General features: G+C 45.9%; 1 protein-coding gene across 4 annotated transcripts in view; it reads right to left on the bottom strand.

Moving 5' to 3' along the window:
• KALRN (kalirin RhoGEF kinase) overlaps positions 1–23,351 on the bottom strand; it is a 638,197-nt gene that overhangs the window by 148,204 nt on the left and 466,642 nt on the right. For all 4 annotated transcript variants that reach the window (XM_025374819.1, XM_025374820.1, XM_025374821.1 and 1 more), the window contains exon 34: positions 12,113–12,359. In XM_025374819.1, coding sequence (XP_025230604.1) covers positions 12,113–12,359 — 247 coding nt within the window. The remainder of the gene's footprint in view (positions 1–12,112; positions 12,360–23,351) is intronic.

The raw sequence follows: 23,351 nt of genomic DNA, 5'->3' as shown, positions 1-23,351 counted from the left end.
ACATTTTGAGCGGAGAAGGGCCTTCAGCCTGGGCCACCTCCCTGCAGCTGGGGGCAAGCAACGGCAATTATCTATTCAGAACCCTCTTGTGTACAAAGATCAGGAGCCAGACTTCCTGTGGCCTAGAGAGCCATGTGGAAAGTAAGGCAAGTGGGCACAATCTCAGAATCAAGATTCTGGCTGGAGTTAGTGGACATGGGGAGAAAACAAGACAACCCAGTCCTACCACAGGGGCAAAGAAGGGGGCAGGCTGTTCAATAACTGCCTGTAGGGCAGAGGGCTGGTGTTCGGAATGGCAGTTAGTAGTAAAAGGAAAGACTTCTCATGCTTGTTTGCAGGGTTTGGGTTAAGGCTGCAGTTTCACCCCCACATAGATCCTCGGTGAGGAGTTGTTCTCAAGGAGCAAGTGACACAGGGAAGGCGGTGTGGCGGTGAGAGGAGGGTCTGACTGCTCTGTCCTGCCCAGCAGCATCAGAATCCTGTTGCTGAGAGCTCCTAGGGCTTTGGCCTGCAAGGGCTGCTCCTCAAGGCCTTTGAGGTCCTCCCATCTCTGCCCTTCCCTGAGCAGACAGGATGGGCACATCCCAAGATCGTCCAGACCACTGCCTTGCCTTCTCTTTTCCCCAAGTCACATTCAGTGCATGTCATTCCTGGGTCCCTGTATTCTTCTAGGGGGAAAGTGCTTTCAGCTTAGCTAGCTGTAAGCAAGAAAACTGTACCATCTTTTCTTCTGGGGGAACATTCTGTTTGCTAGGGTAACCTCCTCTCCATCATCTTCAGCTTCTTCTCAGAAAGCAGTCAGTGGCGGCCTTTCTTCTCTGGGATCAAATCCTGAGGCTCTCATTTTAGCTCTGAGCTCCATCAGCTGGTTCATGTGGCTCCAAAGGGCATATTCAAGCTTCCCCCTGACTTCCCCTCTGGATGATAAGGGGCATCATCATCATGCAGATGTCACAGATTTATGGTGGGCACCAGCAGGCATGAAAACATACTGTTGAAATTGGCATTTAACATAAGGAAAGTCACAGCAGGCTGGTTACAAAAAGGAAAAATGCAGGATCTCTGCAGAGGGACCCAGAGAGACCAGCTCTTTCCCTGGACACCTGGGTCTTCCTGCTTCAGTTCTACTTGGAGGCAGCACGACACTGAGTTGTATTTAGAGAAGGATGTGGCCTGGCCTGACATGTTCCTATTTGAGGCTTTGATTCTAAGCCCTTTCATGTCCTAAATAGTATTAGATGGATGTGGCCACAGGCAGGACATCTCAACCAGAACAAAGTAGGCCTGAGGCAGTTTTCACGAAACTCCTCTCATATACACCCAACACTCACAGTGTCAGCACAACTCCCATCACATGGGTCAGCCCATCTCCATAATGTGGTCCAAATGTTACCTTCAAGTACCACAGAATTAATGACAGAGAATAGCTCATGGAGAGGTGCCAGAGGTGTAAGCCAAGGAAAAACTTGAATTTTTAGCTCAAATATATCAGATATTATCTCAATCCTCTGGGTTAAAGTCAAAAGAAAGTTATGAGAGGAATAAGCCATTATTTCTTGGGAAATCACAGAACCAGATGGACCTGCTGTTGGTGGACTGTGGAAAGGACCCAGGGTAGGTTAGGAATAGAGACTGAGGGAAGGGAGCCGGTGCAGACAGGAGGTTATGCTGGGGCCTCTCAAAACCTATGGAGATGCAGTGGCTCGCACTTGTAGTCCCAGCTACTTGGGGGTTGCTGAGGCAGAAGGATCACTTGAACCTGGGAGGTCAAGGCTGCAGTGAGCCCTGATCATGCCACTGAACTTCAGCCTGGGCGATAAAGTGAGACCCTGTCTGGGAAAAAGAAAAAGAAAAAAAGAAAACCAATGGAAACTAGAAAGAGAACCCTGACCCCTTGAACAATGCTGGGGATGATTCAGGCTGGAAACACCCTGTACTTAGCCCTATAGAGGTATCAGAACTTAGACAAAGAGCAGGCAGGGAACTTCACATTTTGACCACCTTTGATGAGGCATAACTGGGCTGGAGAGTCTACTTTGTTGGAGTTTAAGTGCTATTAATCAATTTCTCAGATTTTTTTAAAATTAGAATTTTTAGAAATGGAGTCTTGCTCCATTGCCTAGGCTGGAGTACAGTTGTGCAATCATAGCTCACTGCAGCATTGAACTCAAGCCATCCTCTCTCCCATCCCAGGCAGCTAGGACCACAGGTGTGTGATCACATCGGCTTATTTCATAGATTCTAAGTGTCTTATCCAAGGTCATCATCTAGCCAGTGGCCAGGATTCAGACTCAGGTCTTCCACCCCAAGACATTTTTTTGGAGACAGGGTCTCGCTCTGTTTCCCAGGCTAGAGTGCAATGGCTCAATCACAGCTCACTGCAGGCTCGACCTCCTGGGCTCAAGTGATCCTCTTACCTCAACCCTCCAAGTAGCTGGGGCTACAGGCACTCACTACCATGCCTGGCTTTTAAAAAAAATTTTCCTAGAGACAGGGTCTCACTCTGTTGCCCAGGCTGGTCTGGAACTCCTGGGCTCAAGTGGTTCTCCTGCCTCAACCTCTGAAAGTGTTGGAATTACAGACCATCTTTTTATAGTCTACTGCATACTGAGGTAAAGACACAGACAACTTTTGTTTTATCCTAAACAATCAGCCTGTGCACATAATAATAAAACCAACTTCACAGTTTAAAAATCACTTTTACTTAACATTTCCACCCTTGAGTCTCCCAGCAACTCTGTTACATAGGCATTTTTATCTGCTTTCTTTTGCATAAATGTGGTAGCTAAACCCAGGAAGATTAAGTGACTTTCTACTCAAAATAACTGGCTTCTCATTCCATACCCTGTCCTCTTCCCAGCCCATCTGATTCCCTGAGAACCAAATTCTCTTTGTTTTCAAAGATTTGCCAGTACCCTTTTAAGGAAAAAACAGTAGATTACAATACATTAGGTTGGGCCATTTGGAATTGAAATTGCTGACATTCAACCTGTTTTTTTTTTTTTTTTTTTGAGATAGGGTCTTGCTTTGTCACCCAAACCAGAGTGCAGTGGCACAATCTAGGCTCACTGCAACCTCCGCCTCCCTTCCCACTGCAGCCCTTCCCCCACCCCTACCCCCAGCAGCTGGGCCCACAGGTGCATGCCAGCATGCCCAGCTAATTTTTTTGTATTTTTGGTAGAGATGGGGTTTCATCATGTTGCCCAGTCTGGTCTAGAACTCCTGAGCTCAAGTGATCCACCTGCCTTGGCCTCCCAAAGTGCTGGGGTTAAAGATGTGAGCCACTGCACCCAGCCTCAACCATTTTTTACTACAAAAAGGGAGATTTCATGCACCCCAAACTAAAACATTGGACCTCAAAATGAAGATATTTATGCTATGCTTATATGCATCAAAAATGGGATACTTTGGCTGGGCGCAGTGGTTCACACCTGTAATCTCAGCACTTTGGAAGGCCAAGGCACACAGATTGCTTGAGCTCAGGAGTTCAAGAGCAGCCTGAGCAACGTGGTGAAACCTCATCTCTACAAAAAAATACAAAAATTAGCTAGGGATGGTGGCGAGAGCCTGTGGTCCCAGCTACTTGCCAATGCACTCCAGCCTTGGCAACAAGGTGAGACCCTATCTCCAAAATAAAAAATAAAAAATAAAATAAACACAGGATACCTTGGTTAATCCTTTTATATTAACAAAGGTAATTACCTGATGCAGAGAGAAAAAAAAAACCCCACATTTTTAGAAGTGGAAAGGATTCTAGAGGTAATTCAGAAGACATGAATAAAAGGTAATAAAAATGCTACTTTAGAACAAATAGCAATATGAATGACTGTAGGGAATAACTAGGAAAAAAGGCCAGCCTGTAGAGAGTCTCAGAGTGGAAGGCACTTGCCTATAAGCTCTATGCCCAGAGAGGATAACAGATCAGATGTCTGTGAGTGAGAAACCAGGGGATACCCAAAGTTCAAGGGAAAGGATGGACTCTGAAGTTCTCAAATCCAAGGATGTCGGAAAGGACTATTAATCCATAAACACAAACAATCATTTTAAACAAGTCAGGATTATTTAATTTAATTAAAAACATTTTGTTCTGATCTAAGCATTTAATAAAAGGATTTATGGAGAAATTGCTAGCTCTTATCGCTTCAGAAAGAAGTGTTTAACATTTTATCTGCAAATTGTATTACTTCTAGATACAGATCAGAAGGAGAGGGAGAATAAGAATTAGCACTGGTGGATTTACACTGGGGGCTCGGACGGGGGAGAATAGAAGGAGACGTGGGTAGAAAGTATTTGGATTTCACTGCTATATATGAGGAATATTCTAACCCTTAGAATTACACTAAAATCCAACAGGCTTTCTCTAAAAGTAATAAGCTCCCAGTCCCTAGAAGTGCTCAAGTAATGCATAGCCGACCACTTGTCAAGGACATTGTGGAAGGGGTTTCTTGTATTAGGAAAGAGAGTGAGCTAGAACACCTTCCACCTGTTTCTCAATTCTAAGATCCCAGGAGCCAAAAGAAGCCAATGTTCTGGAGTGAAATTAAATCTAATCAAGAACCAGTTTTATCCAGTTATAAAAAGAGAACGTTTCAACTCTAACTTTTTATAATTCTGAAAAATGTCAAGGAGCTCCTTTTAGAATCTCTCCATCTATCTTTAAACACACTTTTCTTCAAAAAGTATCAGTACTCAAATAAATTACAACATTTCTTATTCAAATGCATTATTTTTGGGTTTCAACTATTCTTACCCAACAGTATTAGAATTTTTAAAAACACCGTACCACACCTTTTCATTGCAAACATACTGTAATTTAGCTATGCTAATATAAAGGAAAATGTTGTGGGCTAGTATGGAAACCTGTTCTCACCCTCATTGATCATACTCCCAAGTATACTTTTGCTTCTATGAGGAAGTGAGTTCTGAATCTCAAAGGACTACCTCACATCTAGTCAATTACAGGTACAATCCTATACAAATGAAGAGGATTGAAGGATCGTATTTTGCCTCATGAAAAAAATTGAGGTATATGTTAACAAAGCACCCATACGTTATGTTAACAAAGCACCATCCTGCAATTGAGGATTGTAGGATGAAGTAAATCAGCAAACTGCAATTTATAACATATCACTTCATACCTGAAAGGAAATGTTTAGGGAATATTCATCCTCTAATTATTTTTTAGCCTCCCATAGTGAAGCCATGTTAGGGATTACGCAATAAATGAAAAACCTGAGGGTAGGGCTCCTAATGCAGAATTATACTGAAAAGTAAGAGGTAGAGAGAGACCTTTGGAGGACTCTCCTGGTAGGCAGAGGAGGCTGAACTTTTTGGAATTTTGGCTCCTGGCGGCAGAAAGTGCAGGGAACTTCCATCCTGCAGACAATCTGTTGAACAGGCTGGACCAGCACCAGAGGTTGGCAGGCCGCTATCAGAGCTGGACTAAACTCAGCCTGCTGTCCAGAGTGCTCCTTGGAGTCATTCTGCCCCAGCTGAGGACATCAGAATCTTATTAGTTGGCAAAGCACCCACAGGACAAAATCTGTCCCTGACTGCTGCCACTCCTCCTAGAGAGTGGGGCATTTGGGGCCAGAGATGAGAGGGAGAGTGGAAAGGTGGGTATGTGTAACTATAATGGGGTTGATGCTCTTTAGATTCAGCCAGACTGGCTAACAAAGGGAGCCAAGTCAGATGGGAGAATAAACTAAAGTGCCTGTCTCAAGGCTTTCAGACTTGGGAGGGCATAGAACACAGTGGTAAAGTGAGACCTTGGGAAATGGACAGGCATGCGTTCAAATTTAGGCCCACTGCTTGTCAGCTATGTGACTTTCAGCATGTTACCTAATCTCTTTAAGACTCAGTGTCTTTATCTGAGGGATGAGGAAAATATTATTGTTATTAGCATTAAAGCAACCCAGAACCTGGCCCATGGTAAAGCTCAATAAGTGTTAAGTATTTTTGTGAGTTGGTGACACACTTAACACAAGTGGACAGTATCAAACTTGCCCAGCATTCTCAGGCTGTTGGTGGTAATTGCCTTCAGAGCCCAAGTTTTCTCCATGGTTCTCCACCACCTTCCACAGCATGGGGAAGCTGTTCCTGAAGCCAGGTAGGTGGTAACAGTAGAAATCATCAGGAGGCCCCCAGGGAGAGGACTCCTCATGAACAAGCCAGGGGTGCCATGGGCCACTGCCCCTCTCCTCTAGAGCATCTGCTTCTGAGGCTCACGGGGGAAGCCTTGGGCTTGGTTTCATAAGCGGAGAGGTATTTCCTTACAGCTTCTCCAGACCCTCAGCCCCAGCCAGGGAAGAAAGTGCACAGGAAAAGGAACACAGGTGTCCTGTACAGCCAGGTACAGAAGAACCTAGATTGGTTTTTGGAGCCTGGGGCAGAAGTACCCAGGACCAATACTTTTTAAAAAGCCATTCTTGCCATTTTTAAGTGTACAGTTCAGTGGCATTCGGTCCATTCATATTGTCATGCAACCATCATCACCATCTGTCTCCAGAACATTTTTCATCTTGCAAAACTGAAACTCTGTACCCAATAGGCACTAATTCCCCATTCCCTCCAGCCCCTGGCAATCATCATTCTTTCTACAGCTAAAAAGTTGACTACTCAAGGTATTTCATTTAAATGGAATCATATAGTATTTGTCCTTTTGTGTCTGGCTTATTTCACTTATCCTAATGTCCTCAAGGTTCATTCATGTTGTGGCATGTGTTAGAATTTCCTAACTTTCTAAGGCTGAATAGTATCCCATTGTATGTATATATTCCATTCACCTGTTGCTGGACACTGGGGTTGCTTTCACCTTTTGACTATTGTGAATAATGCTATGAGCATGGGTGTACAAATTTCTGTTTGTGTCCTTGCTTTCAATTCTATTGGATATATACGCAGATGTTGGATTGCTAGAATGATATGATATGATAACCTTATTTTTACTTTTTTGAGGAATCCCATACTGTTTTGCATGGCAGCTGTACCATTTTGCATTCCCACCAGCAGCGTACAAGGGTTCCAATTTCTCCACATCCTCATCAACACCTGTTATTTTCTGTGTGTGCACATTTTAAACAGTAGCCATCCTTTGCAGTGGCAAGTCATTGTTTTTTTATTTTTCTGGCAATAATTAGTGATGTTGAATATCTTTTCATGTACTTATTCATCACTGGTATATCTTCCTGGGAGAAATTTCTGTTTAAGTCTTTTGCCCATTTTTAAATGTAGTTTTTTGTTGTTGTTGTTGTTGTTGAGTTGCAGAAGTTCTTTATATAATCTGGATATTAACCCTCAACCCTTCTAATACATCTTTAAGTATCTCCTAAGCTTGACACCCTGGGCATGCCGAGTCCACAAAGCAGTGGTTCTCAACCCTAAGGGAACATCAGAATCACTAAGTTTGTTCTTCATTTTTTTCCCCCGAGATAGGGTCTCGCTCTTTTGCCCAGGCTGGAGTGCAGTGGCGTGAACACAGTTCACTATAGCCTTGAACCCTCAGCCTCAAGCAATCCTCCCATCTCAGCCTCCTGAGTAGCTGGGACTACAGGTGCACGCCACTATGCCCAGCTAATTTTTTTCTTTTTTTTCATGAAGGAGCTTAAAAATACACTGATGCCCAGGTCCTTGGCAGCTGGATTAATTGTTCTGGGGTGGGTATGAGGCACCAGTATCTTTAGAAACCTCCTCCAGGTGGTTTCCAAGGTGCATCCAGAGTTGGAAACCACTGCTACAAAGGCTTGCCTCTTGGGAGGTGCTGCCCTCCACCACCTGCTGCTGTGAAAGTGAGAGGGGACTGTGGCAAGGCAGGACTAGGGCTGGAGGGCCCAATCCCGGTGAGAAGCCCTAAGATGTCAGGGTGGCAGTAAAGTAGCAGGAAAGGCAGCCCCACCCCAATTCTGTCACACAGCCCCACTCGTTTTCACCAACCCCATCAGGAATGACACCAAGACATATTAGGAGGAAATAACCAACCACTGCTCCCACAGAAGGCAGAGGAGGGAAGAGCAGAGAGGAGCCCTAGCACTACCCAGAAGCCCAACAGGTGTTGGGAGCCCTGGTCTGCGCCAGCTCGGCCACAGACTCCCTGTGGCTTCCGGGAGGTCACCTTGCTTTCCTGAGCCTGAGTGTTCCCCTGGAAGAGAGGAGACCAGGCTAGTGCAGTGGTTCTGAACCCTGACTGCACCTTAGATTCACCTACGGAACACTTAAAAATACTGACCCCTCAGGCCCCATCCAGAGATTCTGATTCCATTTGTTCTAGGTGGGGTCTGGGCACTGCCATTTGGAAAAGCTCACAGATGATTCTTATGTGCAGCCAGCGTTGAGAACCCTGTTCTAGTGGATCATCAAGAACCATCCTGTGGTTCTCCTGCCCCCATAGCTGGGGTGATGGTCATGGCCTGAGCACTCACGAGGTACTTAGCCATCACACATAGTCCCTGTTTCACACAGCCTGCGACAGTGCTGACTTGGTGCTCTCTGCAAATGCTAAGAGGATCAGTTCTCTTATAGGAATTGAAGAGGAATTGATTCCAACCTCCTGACACCAGATGAGACCATTCTGTCCTATTCCACAACCCCCAGAGGAACATTTTATTCTCAATCTAGTTGTGCATAACTTATAAGGTAAAGCACCCACTGGAGACAAATTACTGCTGAGAGAAGAAAAGGCGGTTTGCCAGCAGGCAGCCAGCTGGAATAAGAGAAGGAACAGCTTATTGGGTCTTAGCTAAGGCCAACATTCTGGGCAGACCCCAGAGAGAGAGGGAAAGGGTTTTGAGGCTGGGCCATGTGCATGACTGCACGTACTTTCAAATGGGGTCTAGTTAAGGGCATAAGGAATGCTCCATGGAGAATGCAGAGTTAGGTCCCTTTTTTTTTTTTTTTTAGACAGGGTTTTACTCTGTCACCCAGGCTGCAGCACAGTGGTGTGATCATGGTTCACTGCAGCCTCAGCCTCCTGGGATCGGGTGATCCTCCCACCTCAGCCTCCCGAGTAGCTGGGACTATATAGGTGCACACCACCCACCTGGCTAATTTTTAAATTTTTTGTAGAGACAGGGTTTCACCATGTTGCCCAGGCTGGTCTCAAACTCCAGAGCCTGAGCAATCCACCTGCTTCAGTCTCCCAAAGTGCTGGGATTATAGGAGTGAGCTACCGCGCCTGGCCGACTTAGGTCCTTGACTACCGGGAGTTGAGGACCTCTGTATTCAGAGCTCACATGGGTGAGAAGATAGTAAGACCTCACAAGTTGCCATTTGAAGGCTCAGCATAACTGGCCTAACCTAGGGGAAACAGGAACCAACCTGGAAATGAAAAGAGCTAGGGAAATGGGTGATAGGCACTGCTGGTACCTTTAAGAAGCTATGCTGGTTGGCAGAGTTAACTGGAAAGTTCTATGACAGCCTCCCTCCCAGTTTTGTCTCTTGCCTCTATTTTCCATTCCTGGTCTGCAGCTCCTATTTTTAGTTAAATCTCCACTAATCTGTCCTATAGTAGAGAGAACCCCCAGTCCTGTGCAGTTCTTACCCTGAATGCTTCCACCTCCCGCCTCGGGATCACAGATTGACTCTGACACTGCTCTCTGATTTTCCACCTTGGCTTTGCTACTGCCAAGTTGCACATGTGGCAGCCCCAGCAGGGAGGGAGTGCACATTTCACCCAGCCTCGGGCTAGGAGGCCAGGTCTAGGTCAGGAAGTCTCATCTTCCCTTGAAGCTGAGTCCCTCCTGATGAAAACGACCCACACTTGGGGATCCAAGGAACGTTAGCCTTTTGCCGCAAATGAATTGCTGTGCTTGGTTTCCTCTCTGCAGATGGGTCTCTCAGCTGGACTTGTGGGAGTGTGTAGTTATTTTGCTGGATAATCTATGGCAAATAATATAATAGCAAAAACTTATCATGACAACTAAGGTGCATTGAATGCCAGACACTGATGTGTTTTGTCTCCGTTACCTCATTTTACCCTCACAATAATCTAGCTTCTGTGTACCCTGTTCTCTTGGTTAGACCTCAAGTGGAACCAGATTCCTCAGTTTCCTTGATTTTCCTCTTGTGCCCTGCAATTTCAAATTCCCAAACAACTTGCTGACATAGTCCCTCCTTAGTCCTCAGAGGACAGAGGGGAAAGCAGGCAATGACTAAATTGGGAGTGGAGGGCGCGAGGAGAATCAGGGCGGCGATTTTAGCTGACATTTTTCTCCTGGTGGGAAAAACCTGGCAGGCTGGATGCAGCACAAACAATGCAGCCTGCTGCTGCCATCTAGTGGAGGAAAGGAAGTCAGGCTTTGGAGGTAGACCAGATGGCACTCCAGACACCAGAGCGTTTTAAACATGTTCTAAGTTCACAGCAATTATCAGGAAGCCTGCAGCAGGTCTCCATGCTGACCCTCATCCCCATCTTCCTCTCCTAGAAATATCTAGCACACGTCTGCATAGAAGGCATCTCTGCTGCTGATGATCTGGCCAGTTACAAAAATAAGCCAGGAGCTACAGCCTGTCTTTGGCTTCCCTAGTGTAAAATGCTTGGCTGCAAGGCCTCTGCCACTTGGACTTCACAAGTCAGTGGATCTCAAACTCAAATGTGCATCAGAGCCACCTGGAGGGCTTGTTAAAACACAGACTGTTGGGACCTACCAGTTCTGGAGGAGTGGGGGTTCTGATCATTTGTGTTTCTTTCTTTTTTAAAATCAAATGAAAAAAAAACTTTTTTGAGGCAGGACCTTGCTCTGTCACCCAGGCTGGAGTGCAGTGGTGCAAGCATGGTTTACTGCAGTCTTGTCCTCCCAGGCTCAAGTGATCCTCCTACCCCAGCCCCCAACTGAGTAGCTGGGACTGCAGGCGTGCGCCACCATGCCTGGCTAAATTTTTTTATTTTTGTAGAGATGGGGGTCTCACTATGTTGCCCAGGCTGGTCTCAAACTCCTGGCCTCAAGCCAGCCTCCCAAAGGGTTGGGATTACAGGTGTGAGCCACTGTACCTGGATTTTTCTTTTAACTTTGATTTTTTATTTTTAGAGGTGGGGTCTTGCTGTCAGCCAGGTTGGAGTGCAGCAGTGCAATCATAGCTCACTGCAGCCTCAAACTCCTGGGCTTAACTGATCCTCCTGCCTCACCGTGCCCCGAGTAGTTGGGACTAAGTGCACACCACCTTGCCCAGCTAATTTTTTTAATTTTTTTAATTTTTTTTTTTTTTTGAGACAGTCTCACTCTGTTGCCCAGGCTGGAGTACAGTGACACAATCTTGGCTCACTGGAACCTCACTGCAACCTCAGCCTCTTGGGTTCAAGTGATTCTCCTGCCTCAGCCTCCCAAGTTGCTGGGACTAGAGGCGTGTGCCACCTTGCATTTTTAAATTTTTGTAGAGACAGGGTCTCACTATGTTGCCCAGGCTGGCACCTGCATTTCTAACAGGTTCCCAGGGCATGCTGATATTACTAATCCAGAGACCACCCCTAAAGAACCACTGTCATGAGGGGTTTAGTCTCCTGGCATGAGAAAAAGTGAGTAAACAGGCATGTGAAGGGAACACAGAGCTTACATACAATAAAAGCCAAGGCTAGAATACTTTATCTGTTGAAGGCACATAAAGGAGTCATGGACCTCAAACCCTGGCCGGGCTGAGGGCAGGATCAGATCTGACTCAGCTGTGGCTCCTCCCTGGGTGTGCCTGGTGTCTCCAGGTCAGCATGAGAGTACTTGGTGAGGGGTCAGAGAGCCAGAAGTTGCTGTGGAGGGGAGTGGGTCAGTGGAGAAAGGATGAGTCTAAGCCATATTTGGCCAAAGGTAGAAGAGGACTTTTCCGAATGTAGTGTGATACGATGAGAAAACCGGAAGAGATCTTAGATGTTACTTAATTCAACCTTCATTTCTAAGATGAAACTGACTCACGAAGGCTAAATGACCTTCCCAAAGTCACACACAGTTACTTGGTAGCTCTTCCTCTCCAAGTTCCCAACCCATTCACTTCACAATCAGGTCCCAAAGAAACCCCACAGGGTCAAAATGGGTCCACGAGACAGGTCGCTTCCATGGTGGTCTTCAGCTAGAGTCAGGCCAGTGCTCGTGGCCTCCTTGGTCTGTGCCTCCCACCCACTCTGTTCTCCTACCTTTCACCAAGGGGAAGAAGCAGTCCATCTCCACGCTGCTTCGGGAGTGTGAGATGCACAGGGCGCTGCTGGGGACCAGGCCCTCCAGGGGCGGGCTCCGTTCTGTGGTGCGGACCAGACACCAACCAGGCCGCTCGCTGGGCCGCTCCAGCAGCTCCACCGTCTGCCCCACCTGGATGGTCAGCTCGCTGCTGTGGCCCGCACTGAAGTCCTGGAGGACTACTGTCAGCTCACATCCGCCAGAGAGCTTTGGTGGGTGGTGGTGGAGGGAGTAGAACAGGAGGGCAGGAGGAGGAAGGGGGAGAAATACGAGAGGGTTGGTGAGAGGGGACAAAGAATGTGTGAGACCAGAGGTAAGGAGGAAGAGAAGGGGGAAAAAGGGGAAAAATGGTGTTTAGGGCGGAGAGACGGCAGAAGATGAAAAGGAGAGTTGAGAACAGGAAAGAAAACAAGAAAAAAATGTAATTAGCACAGTGCTATATTCAATCACTCAGGCTTTCTAGCTATAGCCACAGTCTGAAGCCTGCCCAGAACCAGGGCTTTGATTCTAATTCCTCTTGCTTCGTTAGAGCTCATTATTCCTTTGCCAAGCTTCAGCTAATTGTGCCATTAAACCCCTTCCCTGTATGCCCCTTTACTCCTTCCAAGGGTTTTACCCTATGCTCTGTCCCTGCCCTGACTACGACCCTCAGACTCCTATTGTATGGGCATCTATTCTAACTCACCCCTCCCAGTAGATTCTCACTAGATGATAGGGGATAATGGAAGAGACAACCTTCCTTCCTTCTAACCCCTGCAACACCTCCCATCCCCACCTCTTACTGGAGCCATCAGCCTAAAATTGAGGCTACGAGGACTACAAAAAGAATGAGGCTTCATTCTTTTAGGGCAACATGGTTGAGTCCAGGGATGAGTGTAGTCCTTTTGCAGACTGTTAGAGCAGAAGGGGCCTGAAACTCTAGTCGCAAACGGCCCAGCATGGCACCCAGATACAAGACCCACTGCCCCCTGGGGCGGGTTACAATCAGACCCATGGGCTGGACAGAAGAGGGTAAAAAGCCAAGCTTCTCTCTACAATTCAAGATACAGTTCCTGGCGAGAAGCCTGGATACGCCACTAGATGGCGGTATTTGCCTTCTGTAGGCTGCCTAGTCCAGACAAAGGAAGAAGCGGAAACAAGATCAATGGGCAATTTCTTCCATGCTCACACGTTATAGATAACCGGGCTCAAGCTTTACATGCAGCCCAAAAGCCATTATGGTTCAAATACAGGATGAATATCCTGGTTCACTTCACCTCAATGGCTTGATCAAAAAGATTTACTATACCAGGTCCCTACGCCGGCAAGAAGTGAATTCCAAAGAATGGCCAACAAGGGAGGGTGCTGGGGAAATGGTTTGAGGGGTCAGGCAGAGCTGCTCCTGCAACAGTCCCTTCTCATCCTCTCCTCCAGGGAAGCTGTAGGGTGAGATTCTAAGACCAACGTTATTCCTGCTCAGAAGATGCTGGGAGCTGAGTAGGCAGCACAGAATCTCAGCATGCATTCTGGTTAGGTTTTTGATTCTTCTCTGATCTTGTACCCCTGCTTCTAGAATCTTCTCTCATCTTATTCCCCTCACTGTATTCTCCCACTCCAGCAGCAAGTCCCTATCTGGCCTTTCATGCCTGAGTCTTGGCCCCCTTCCCGGGAGCTCTCAGATATTTTCTCTGCCTAGTTCCCTAGAACGCTGCCTAAGGCCTGCTAAGCCTTCTTGATGCTAATTGTCTGCCTGGCTTCCCTCCCAAGTGCCTGCTGCTGAGTCACCATCCAACTCCCTGTCCTTACTTTCCCAGTCTCTCTCCTTTCTGGGTCCTTGCCATTTCCAGTGGGGCCTGTGCCCCTGCTGACCAATCCCTGGGTGGACGTGGCCTCCCCGCCCTTCGCAGTGCTTCCCAGAGGGGCAGAAGGAGCTCCTCCTGTCCTCACTTTCCTTCGGCTCCGCAGTGATAGCTGTGTTGGCTTCTTTCCAGCATGAACTGCTACATACACAGGGGACATTTCGTAACCACTCTTTGTAACTCCATCTGCATTTTCAAAGTTCTCACTCGCATTCACCAGAAATGATCACTTTCATTTATGTCTATTTTTACATGATTAATATTTGGAGATTAACTGAACCTCCTTCTTGTATAAACTGTGTGAGCTAGATTGTCCCTGTGAGCTTCCCCACGTTATAGAAAAGACACAGTTATTATTCCCTGATGGTTTCCCAATGGCATCCAGAGAGTGAGGACAGGACCCCTGAAGAATTCTCCTGTTGTCATTTCAGAGCTTCCATTTGTGCACCTCTGTGTCTCTGCTCCATTCTCCAAGGTAGCAGAGCCTCATTTAGGGCATGGGCTCTGCAGCTTCTCACCAGCTGTGTGACCAGGAGCAAGTTATTTCACCTCTTTGTCTCAATTTCTTCATCTGTCAAATGGGGATAATGACAGTACCTACTTCATAGCTTGTTGTGAAGATTAAATGAGATAATATTAAAGCACCTAGGATAGTGCCTTAAGCAGAGAGAGCTAAGTGATTGTCTAAAAAATAAGTTCTGGGCCAGGTACAGTGGCTCGAGCTTGTAATCCCAGCATTTTGGGAGGCCAAGTGGGGTGGATCACTTGAGGTCAGGAGTTCCAGACCAACCTGGCCAACATGGTGAAAGCCTGTCTCTACTAAAATTACAAAAAATTAGCCGGGTGCGGTGAGGCATGCCTGTAGTCCCAGCTACTTGGGAGGCCGAGGCAGGAGAACCGCGCAAACCTGGAAGTAGAGGTTGCAGTGAGCCGAGATCATGCCACTGCACTCCAGCCTGGGTGTCACTGTGAGACTCCATCTCAAAAAAAAAAGTTCTGGAGGTATTAGTGAATTATTATTTAAATTTGGGAGGAAAGGAGTACAGAAGAAATTTTTTTTTTTTTTTTTTTTTTTTGAGACAGAGTCTGGCTCTGCCGCCCAGGCTGGAGTGCAGTGGCCGGATCTCAGCTCACTGCAAGCTCCGCCTCCCGGGTTCACGCCATTCTCCTGCCTCAGCCTCCCGAGTAGCTGGGACTACAGGCGCCCGCCACCTCGCCCGGCTCATTTTTTGTATTTTTTAGTAGAGACGGGGTTTCACCGTGTCAGCCAGGATGGTCTCGATCTCCTGACCTCGTGATCCGCCCGTCTCAGCCTCCCAAAGTGCTGGGATTACAGGCTTGAGCCACCGCGCCCGGCCCAGAAGAAATTTTAAACATCAATTTTGATGGCATGTTGTTTGGTAACAGACTGTATCAACTGTATACATGCACATACATTATTATGTAAATGAATCTTTTTTTTTTCTTAAAGTCATCTTCATGGAGTTTTGCCCTAACTAGAAGAACTGACCCTGAGGCTCACTAGGGAAGGTGACTCAGACCTCCCTCAGATCAGCACATACTTTTCCTGTTATAATAAAAACAAAGGAATGGTGGGACCGAGGATTCCCTTATGCAACATGAGGATTCACTCTTGCCTCTTCATTCCACATTGCTTTCCAGGAAGCTTCCCTGTGAAGAAACCCCCTTACCCCAGAGTCTGATACCTGCCCTCAATCTTGCCAAATGAGCCTTCTGGTAACTGTGAATACTGACTTCTGACACTGCTTTGCAGAGCACTTGGATCTGATACTCTTGACAGAGGGGGAGCTGTGCCCAAGAGCGCCCATCAGATAAGTCTGACTTCCTCCTCCTCCCCTGGCTGCCCGCCCGCCCGCCAACTTCTTCCATCTGATCATCTGATTCCTCCACAACTCTTAGCCAGCCCGAGGCACCAAGTTCACATAAATTAACATCTACATATGAACAGCCTCACAGGCAGCCAGAGCTGGCTGGCAAAAAATATAAAGCTGTAGCATATCTACTTGGCACGGTTTCAAGGGCACCGTGAGGTCCTGCCAACTCCTGTGCAAAAACTGTCTTTCTCTCCTCCCCCTAACACTCCCTGCACCTGTTGCTAATGCCTGGCATTTCTTCATCAGAAAGTGATTTCATCTAATTAGGTAATGTCCCTTACCATGAAACACCTCAAAGCAGAGTATAATGATTCCTTTCCAAATGCAAAAAGATGAGATGCACCACATGAGTTACTTTAAGCATGAAAATGCTCATAATAGCATTTTTTCAAATGAGGAAAATTTTACAATAACATCACCCCCCTCCAATACTAAAATATAAAAATCTAACCAGTGGGAAGTGGGTGAGGGTTAAAAAGTTACCTATTTGGTACTATGCTCACTATCTGGGTGACGGGATCATTTGTACCCAAAACCTCAGCATCACACAATATACCTAGGTGACAAAACTGCATGTGTAACCCTTGAATCTAACATAGAAGTTGAAATTATTTTAAAAACCTAACAGGAAGGGAATTAAAAACCTAAAAGGAAGGGAATTACTCACTAAGTAATTGTGCAGCCATTATTTATAAAACTTTGTAATAGCTTAAAGACTACTTATATAAAGTAAAAAAAAATTTAAAGGACAAGATGTACAGTTGTATATATAACTGTGTGAACATCATCAACAACTTAGCAACCCTATTCATAGGAAACAAACAGAAAGAAAACTGGTGGAAATGTTAACACTGGTATTGTTAGGTGGTGCACTCTGGGTAATTTTCCCTCCGGCTTTCTAATCTCCAGTATTGCCCAGTGTTTCTCACATAAGTGCTGTTTTATAATGAAAGTAATGATAACATCAACAATAACAACCTCTAAAACAAATCAACAAAGGTAATGGGAAAAATGCAAATATTTCAAGGAGGCATAACGGTTTGAGGGGAAAAATGGGACAGTGATGGGCAGTTTCCAGTTTTGCTCTAGGGCCACTATAGAAGCTTCAGGAAAGCCCCAAATTGCTGATGATGCTTTAGCATAGCTGCTTCAAATCCTTCCTCTACTAAACCTCTGTCCCCGCCCTGCTATAAAACTCTGAAGGGCTCTCCACAAACTAGGTTCCTTTAAAAGAGCTTAGTGCTGTGCTTTTATCTTGAATTGATTATAATTTTTTTAGCAAATGTGTAAAGCATTGTCTGGGCATTTAGGAACATTGTCGTGGAGCTCTGGGATTACATCAATTTGTATAATGGAAGTCCATGGAGCTGCCAGGTCCAATTAAGAGGCTAAAGCTTACAATTTACTTTATTTTTGCTCGCTGGAACTGTGGCTTCTACTGACTGCAACTGAAGGAGCTATTTGGTTTAGCTGTTTCCCATGGTGCGTAAATGAGCACCGTGGTCTCCTGGTCTTGTAGGTCTTGTGAACTGCATAGTAATTAATAGTGGGAAGAATGCAGGAGTGGGAATCAGGAGGCCTTGGTGCTGGTGCAGGTTTTATCCATGTATGACACTCAGCAAGCCCCTTCCCTTCTTCATACCTAAATTTCCTCACATTTAAGATGAGGAAATTGTACTCCAGGGCCACTTCCAGTTTTAATAATTGATAAATAGAGTAGTTTCTCTATTGACTCTCCGACACAGTGCGATTGAATTTTCTTGAGCACTTACCATTAATGTGTTGCCTTGTTTACTTAAATTATGTGTTACTCTTATCCGATGTAAGATCCAGAAGAGCAGAGCATTTTGTCTTGCTCATGGTCATATCTCTCGAGTTTAGAGCAATGCCTGGCATACAGCAGGTGATAAATATCTGTTGAATGCGCGAGTGAATAAATTCCATGAATTACTGCCTGATATATAACTGAGATGCCTAGTTACATTGTCTGAGAGTTCTCTCCCATTGGCTGCCCACCTATTCCTATTAGTGTCTTGCAGATAACTGTTAATTTTTTTTCTGAGCCCCTTTCAACCAAATTTATCTTGCCCTTTAATCATGTGGCTATATCTCCATGAATTCCTAAACCTGACAAAAACAACATAAGGTGTTAGTGAGGGGAGACATAAATCCACAAGAACAAAGAGAATGGGAGGTAGTGAACAAGATAACTTATTTATTTATTTACTTATTTATTTATTTTTGAGACGGAGTCTCGCTCTGTCGCCCAAGCTGGAGTGCAGTGGCGTGATCTCAGCTCACTGCAAGCTCCGCCTCCCAGGTTCACACCATTCTCCTGCCCGGCCGAGAACTTTTTTTTTCTTTAACGGCAGAAAGCAGATGCAAGAATGATACTGACTTGGTAGAATGAGAAGACGAGATTCAAGTTCCTGCCAGTTATCTCTGCCCAACTCTCAGACAGGTCCAGGGAGTGGAAGCACCAGAAGGCACTGAGGGTGGAACTACAGGTGGGGCCAAAACAGGAATATGGGACCCCTAGATCCCTCTTCTATCCTATGTGCACTTTCCTGAAAAATGAAATGCAGTGAAGGCTTAAATGCAGAATGGAGAGATGGCTAGTATCCTTGTCCCTCTTGGATCCCAGAATGCTAGCAGCCACATATAACATGTTAGGGAGATTTTAGAACCATTCATGGGAGAAACCAAAAGATGTACAGATACTCAAGTACTGGCCTTTAGAGATCCCTCTCTGCTCCCAAAACCTCCAGTGCCCTGCCAGATCACTTCACAGTGAGAACTTTAAGTCAACAAGTTCCTTTCTTTACACAGAATATCGAGTCAGCCTTTGTGCCTCAGTCATAAATGTGAATATTCAGCTATAGATTACCAGACTTTTCAGAAAAACCCCCCTAACAGAGACCAAAATAAATAAACAGAAAAAGGACCAGGAACTTGGAGGAAACAAAATGCAAGCAGGACAATAGAACATCAGTAACATGACAAAATCCTCAGAAAGATAAGAGAGGATATTGTATCCATGAAAAAAGAACAAGCTGTTACATAAAGGGAAAAAGTTGTAGAATGAGAAAGAGCTCTCAGAAGTTAAAAATACTATGGCCAAACTGAAACATTTCATAGATGAGTTGCAAGATAATGTCAAGGAAATTTTCCAGAAAATGGAACAACAACACTGAAAAAGGAGAATGTAATCTGAGGGCCTTTGGTCAAGTTGAGCATGTAGCCTACTAAAAACCCCAACTTAATTCACAGGGGCTTCTCAAACCTCCACCTCCCAAGTCAAGTGGTTCTCTTGCCTCTGCCTCCCAAGTAGCTGGAATTACAGGCGCGTGCTACCAAACCTGGCTAATTTTAGTATTTTTAGTAGAGATGGGGTTTCGCTATGTTACCCAGGAGGCATTGGTGCTGGTGCAGGTTACCCAGGCTGGTCTCGAACTCCTGGGCTGAAGTGATCCTCCCGCCTTGGCCTCCCAAAGGGCTGGAATTACAGGCGTGAGCCACGGTGCCTGGCCTCTGCCTGTTCTTTATCTCTGTACTCCCTGTCTAGGCTTCAGAGAACATCTGGACTAGACACTGACTCAAGTTTGGGTGAGAAGGGCAGAGCCATCCTCTCCTCAGGGAAAGAAGAGGCAGTAGTAGCAACTGGTATTTATCCTCCCTTCTATCGTCACCTCATTGCCCCTGGGGAACCCACACAAGCTGTCAATAGAGATGCGGCTAGGAGGATTAACCCCCTGGCAATGAACTTTGCCTCTGCAAAACTGCCCCTCAGCCTGGAGGTAACTGTTCAACTGTCCTGTCTACAGGGAAGCATCTCCTGGCTCCTTTTGCCTAACTGAGGCTGTCTATATTGCTGTTTTGATTGTGCTTGCGCAGGAAGGCATTTCCTGCAACACACCCTATAGCTTGGGAAGGAGAAAAGAGCTCATAGACATGATTCTGAAAATCCCAAGGCTACCTGCAGAAGAGGGAGGAGAGGTGGCTGCGTGAAACCTGACATAAAAAAGAGCAACTCATGGTTAGAGAGAGATAAGAAGTTATGGGCTTCTCTGAAAGCCCCAGGCATTCCTGCAAATTGTCTACTGTGTGGACTGTGCAACACTGGAAAATTGAACTTCAGAGGAAACCAGGCCAAAGACCAGAGACGATTTTCACGGAAGTGCAAAATGTCATCAAACCTCAATTATTCAGATGTGGGTAACCATTTCCCTTTCTATGGATTACTGGGTCTGGAGCTAGGCTGTTTAGGTATGAATCTGTCTCCATCGCTACTAACTGTATTATCTGGAGCAAGTTAATTAGTCTTTCTTTGGCTCATTTTCCTTATCTGTAAAGTAGGAATCATATTAATTCCTGCCATATAGAGTTGTTGGAAGGATTACAGTAACACAGGTAAACCCTGACGTGCATTACATGCTTAATAAATGTTATCTATTGTTTATCCAGTAATCATAACTTGGCATGCACTCGATATGTGTTTTCTTGCACTGATATCTTGTGTCGAGGGAGTAGAAATCCATTTCCAGGGCTGGGTGCAGTGGTTCATGCCTGTAATCCTAGCATGTCAGATCACCTGAGGTCAGAAGTTCAAGACCAGCCTGGTCAACATGGTGAAACCCTGTCTCTACCAAAAATACAAAAATTAGCCAGGCGTGGTGGCACGCGCCTGTAATCCCAGCTACTCAGGAGGCTGAGGCAGGATAATCACTTGAACCTGGGAGGCGGAGGTTGCAGTGAGCAGAGATTGCAGCATTGCACTCCAGCCTGGGTGACAAGAATGAGACTCCATCTCAAAAAACAAACAAACAAAGAGAAATCAATTTTCAAAGTCATAATGACATATATGGAAATAATCTGGCAGACTAGAAAGAAAAAAAAAAAGTAAACTATTCCCAAACCCAGGGTTCAAAGATTTAGTACCCTAAATTTAGGCTAATTTCCCTTTGTAGGGCCATGGATGTGACCTTCTGCTCTTCCTATACTGGGCATCCTAGAGAAACAACAGACTAGAATCAGACTGGGGAAGAGAATTCTTGGAACTGGTTGCCAAATCAGGGTAGATAACACACATTTATTTACACTGTGGTGGTAGGGTGGAGGTTAAGCTATCCAGTCACACATAGAAACCTGGCAAAGTAATTCCTGGAAAGAGGCCAAGCTCTCCTCTGGTTGACCAGGAAACTCTGATTGCTCTAATTATTGTTAGGTAATCTGGGGACAAGCAGCCTGTCTTCCAGGACTGGAGATGGGAAGAGGGCACAGGCGGAGCACCTGAGAGGGGAACAACCTGCCTCTGTAAGGGGTCTGGCTGGGAGCAGAGTGCCTTACAGATTGATGTTCAGAAGAAAGAGTACATTCTAAATGCTTTGATTCAGAAAGCACATATTCCTGGTCATTGTCTCTCAGGCCAGAAGAAATGTCAGCAGACATCTTGTTAATTTTTCATCTTCAGGCAGACTAAGATAATAATTAACAGCTGTATGGCCCTTTATAGTTTATAAACTCTTTCATAGACATCATCTGACCCTCATAGATCTCATAAGGTTGGCATTATCATCTGATTTTATAGATGAGGAAATTGAGGCTCAGAGAGGTGAAATGACTAGCTAAAGATTGCATCCTAATAACTAACTGCAAAGGCAGGACTCCAAGCCTAGTGAGTCCAGCCTCCTCATCCATGCATTTATTCTTCTGGGTCAGCTGCTAAGCTCCACCAGCATGAGGCCATCTCCAGCTGTGCTGGCACCACCCCAGATCCAACACATGTGCCCAGCAATGAGTAGAAGTGGCAGCAGCAACAGAAAGGGTTCCCAGCATCTTAAAGCATCTTCATGTCAAGTTTTTGCCCTTGGCAAATTACTATTAGGGTTTCCCCTTCTCCCTGACCTTATCTTCTTCAGTGTAAGGTAGGCCTTTATCTATGACCCCATACTTTCCATTTGCTCAGGTTAACCCACTTACCGGGTGAGTCCTAATGTGATTTTCTGCTCCCATCAGCTATTGTTGGTTGGTTGGTTTTGCTTTGGGACTGACTGCTATCCCATGCTTCACCTCTGGTTCATGACATCATGCCTCCTTTATCTCCTCCTCTCACCATCCTCTCTGGATACCAACTATCACTACATGCCCTCTAGACAACACCCTGTACTGTTCCCTTGACCATGTGCATGTGCATGATTTATGATCCAGCTCCATCTTCTTTGGGTTTTTTTTTTTTTGAGACAGAGTCTTGCTCTGTCACCCAGGCTGGAGTGCAGTGGTGCGATCTCTGCTCACTGCAAGCTCTGCCTCCCGGGTTCACGCCATTCTTGTGCCTCAGCCTCCCGAGTACCTGGGACTACAGGTGCCCACCACCAGGTCCAGCTAATTTTTTGTATTTTTAGCAGACACGGGGTTTCACCGTGTTAGCCAGGGTGGTCTCGATCTCCTGACCTCATGATCCTCCCGCCTTGGCCTCCCAAAGTGCTGGGATTACAGGTGTGAGCCACCGCGCCCAGCCTTAACTTCTTAATTTTCAATTCAGACCAGCTCTCCAGGGACAAAAAGAGCAAAGGCAGAGGTCTAGTGGCACTAAGTAGCCACTAGAAGGAAGCAAAAGCTAGGCTTTTCTAAAGGAAACACGTGCTTGGGTTCCTTGATCAGAAGACTGGTCCCATAGAGACTCACACTACCCTGACTAGGGCAACCACCAGCCTGCAGAGGAAATATAAGACAAAAAAAAAAAAAAAAAAATGCATACAGCAGGTGGCATATATTGGGGGCTCAACACCTTTCCTGGGTGAAATTCCTAATTTTAGAAATGAGAAAGCAGAGACTATGGCAAGTAATGGAATCTGAGCACAAAACTAGGTAGTGTCAGGGCCCAGTCTTGCAGATTCTCTTTCCCTCATCCTGCACCAGGCCTCTTCCTCTTCCTCCCTCCTGGCTCCCTCCACTATAGCTCAGCCCAGATGAACTACCTGTCCCTCCCAATCTCAAAACATTTTTGGAGAAACCATAGTCATTTGAGACTCTTTTCTCTACCCCTTATATCTGATCTATCACTTAGTCCTGCAAAGTTATTAAGTCTTTCCTTTGTCTCTTGGAAGCCCCTATGCCCATCCAGGTGTTTATCACCCGCCTCTACATTTCTGCAGGTGTCTCCTCGTTAACTGGTCTCTCCCACTCTCCATTCTCCTCATAACACTCTCTTATTTCAGAATTTACATGGGCTCTGCCACCCTCATCCTGGCATTCAAAGCCCTTTGTAACACTTCCCCACCCACTTCTTCAACCTCAGCGTTCACTACTTGTCTGTGTATTTTATCTGCTTGATCTCTTGAGGCTGCCCCAAATGTGTCCTGGCCATTTCTGCCTCTGGACTTCCGTGGATGGGCAATATTCCATCTCAGTTGTTTCCCTCTTCCTCTCCAGACCCTGTCTTTCCCACTTTTGGAGGTCAGGTACAA

The sequence above is a fragment of the Theropithecus gelada genome, chromosome 2 (assembly GCF_003255815.1).
Source record: "Theropithecus gelada isolate Dixy chromosome 2, Tgel_1.0, whole genome shotgun sequence".
Classification (NCBI taxonomy): Eukaryota; Metazoa; Chordata; class Mammalia; order Primates; family Cercopithecidae; genus Theropithecus; species Theropithecus gelada.
Note: the sequence above shows the minus strand (reverse complement) of the source record. Positions and strands in the feature narration are given on the sequence as shown.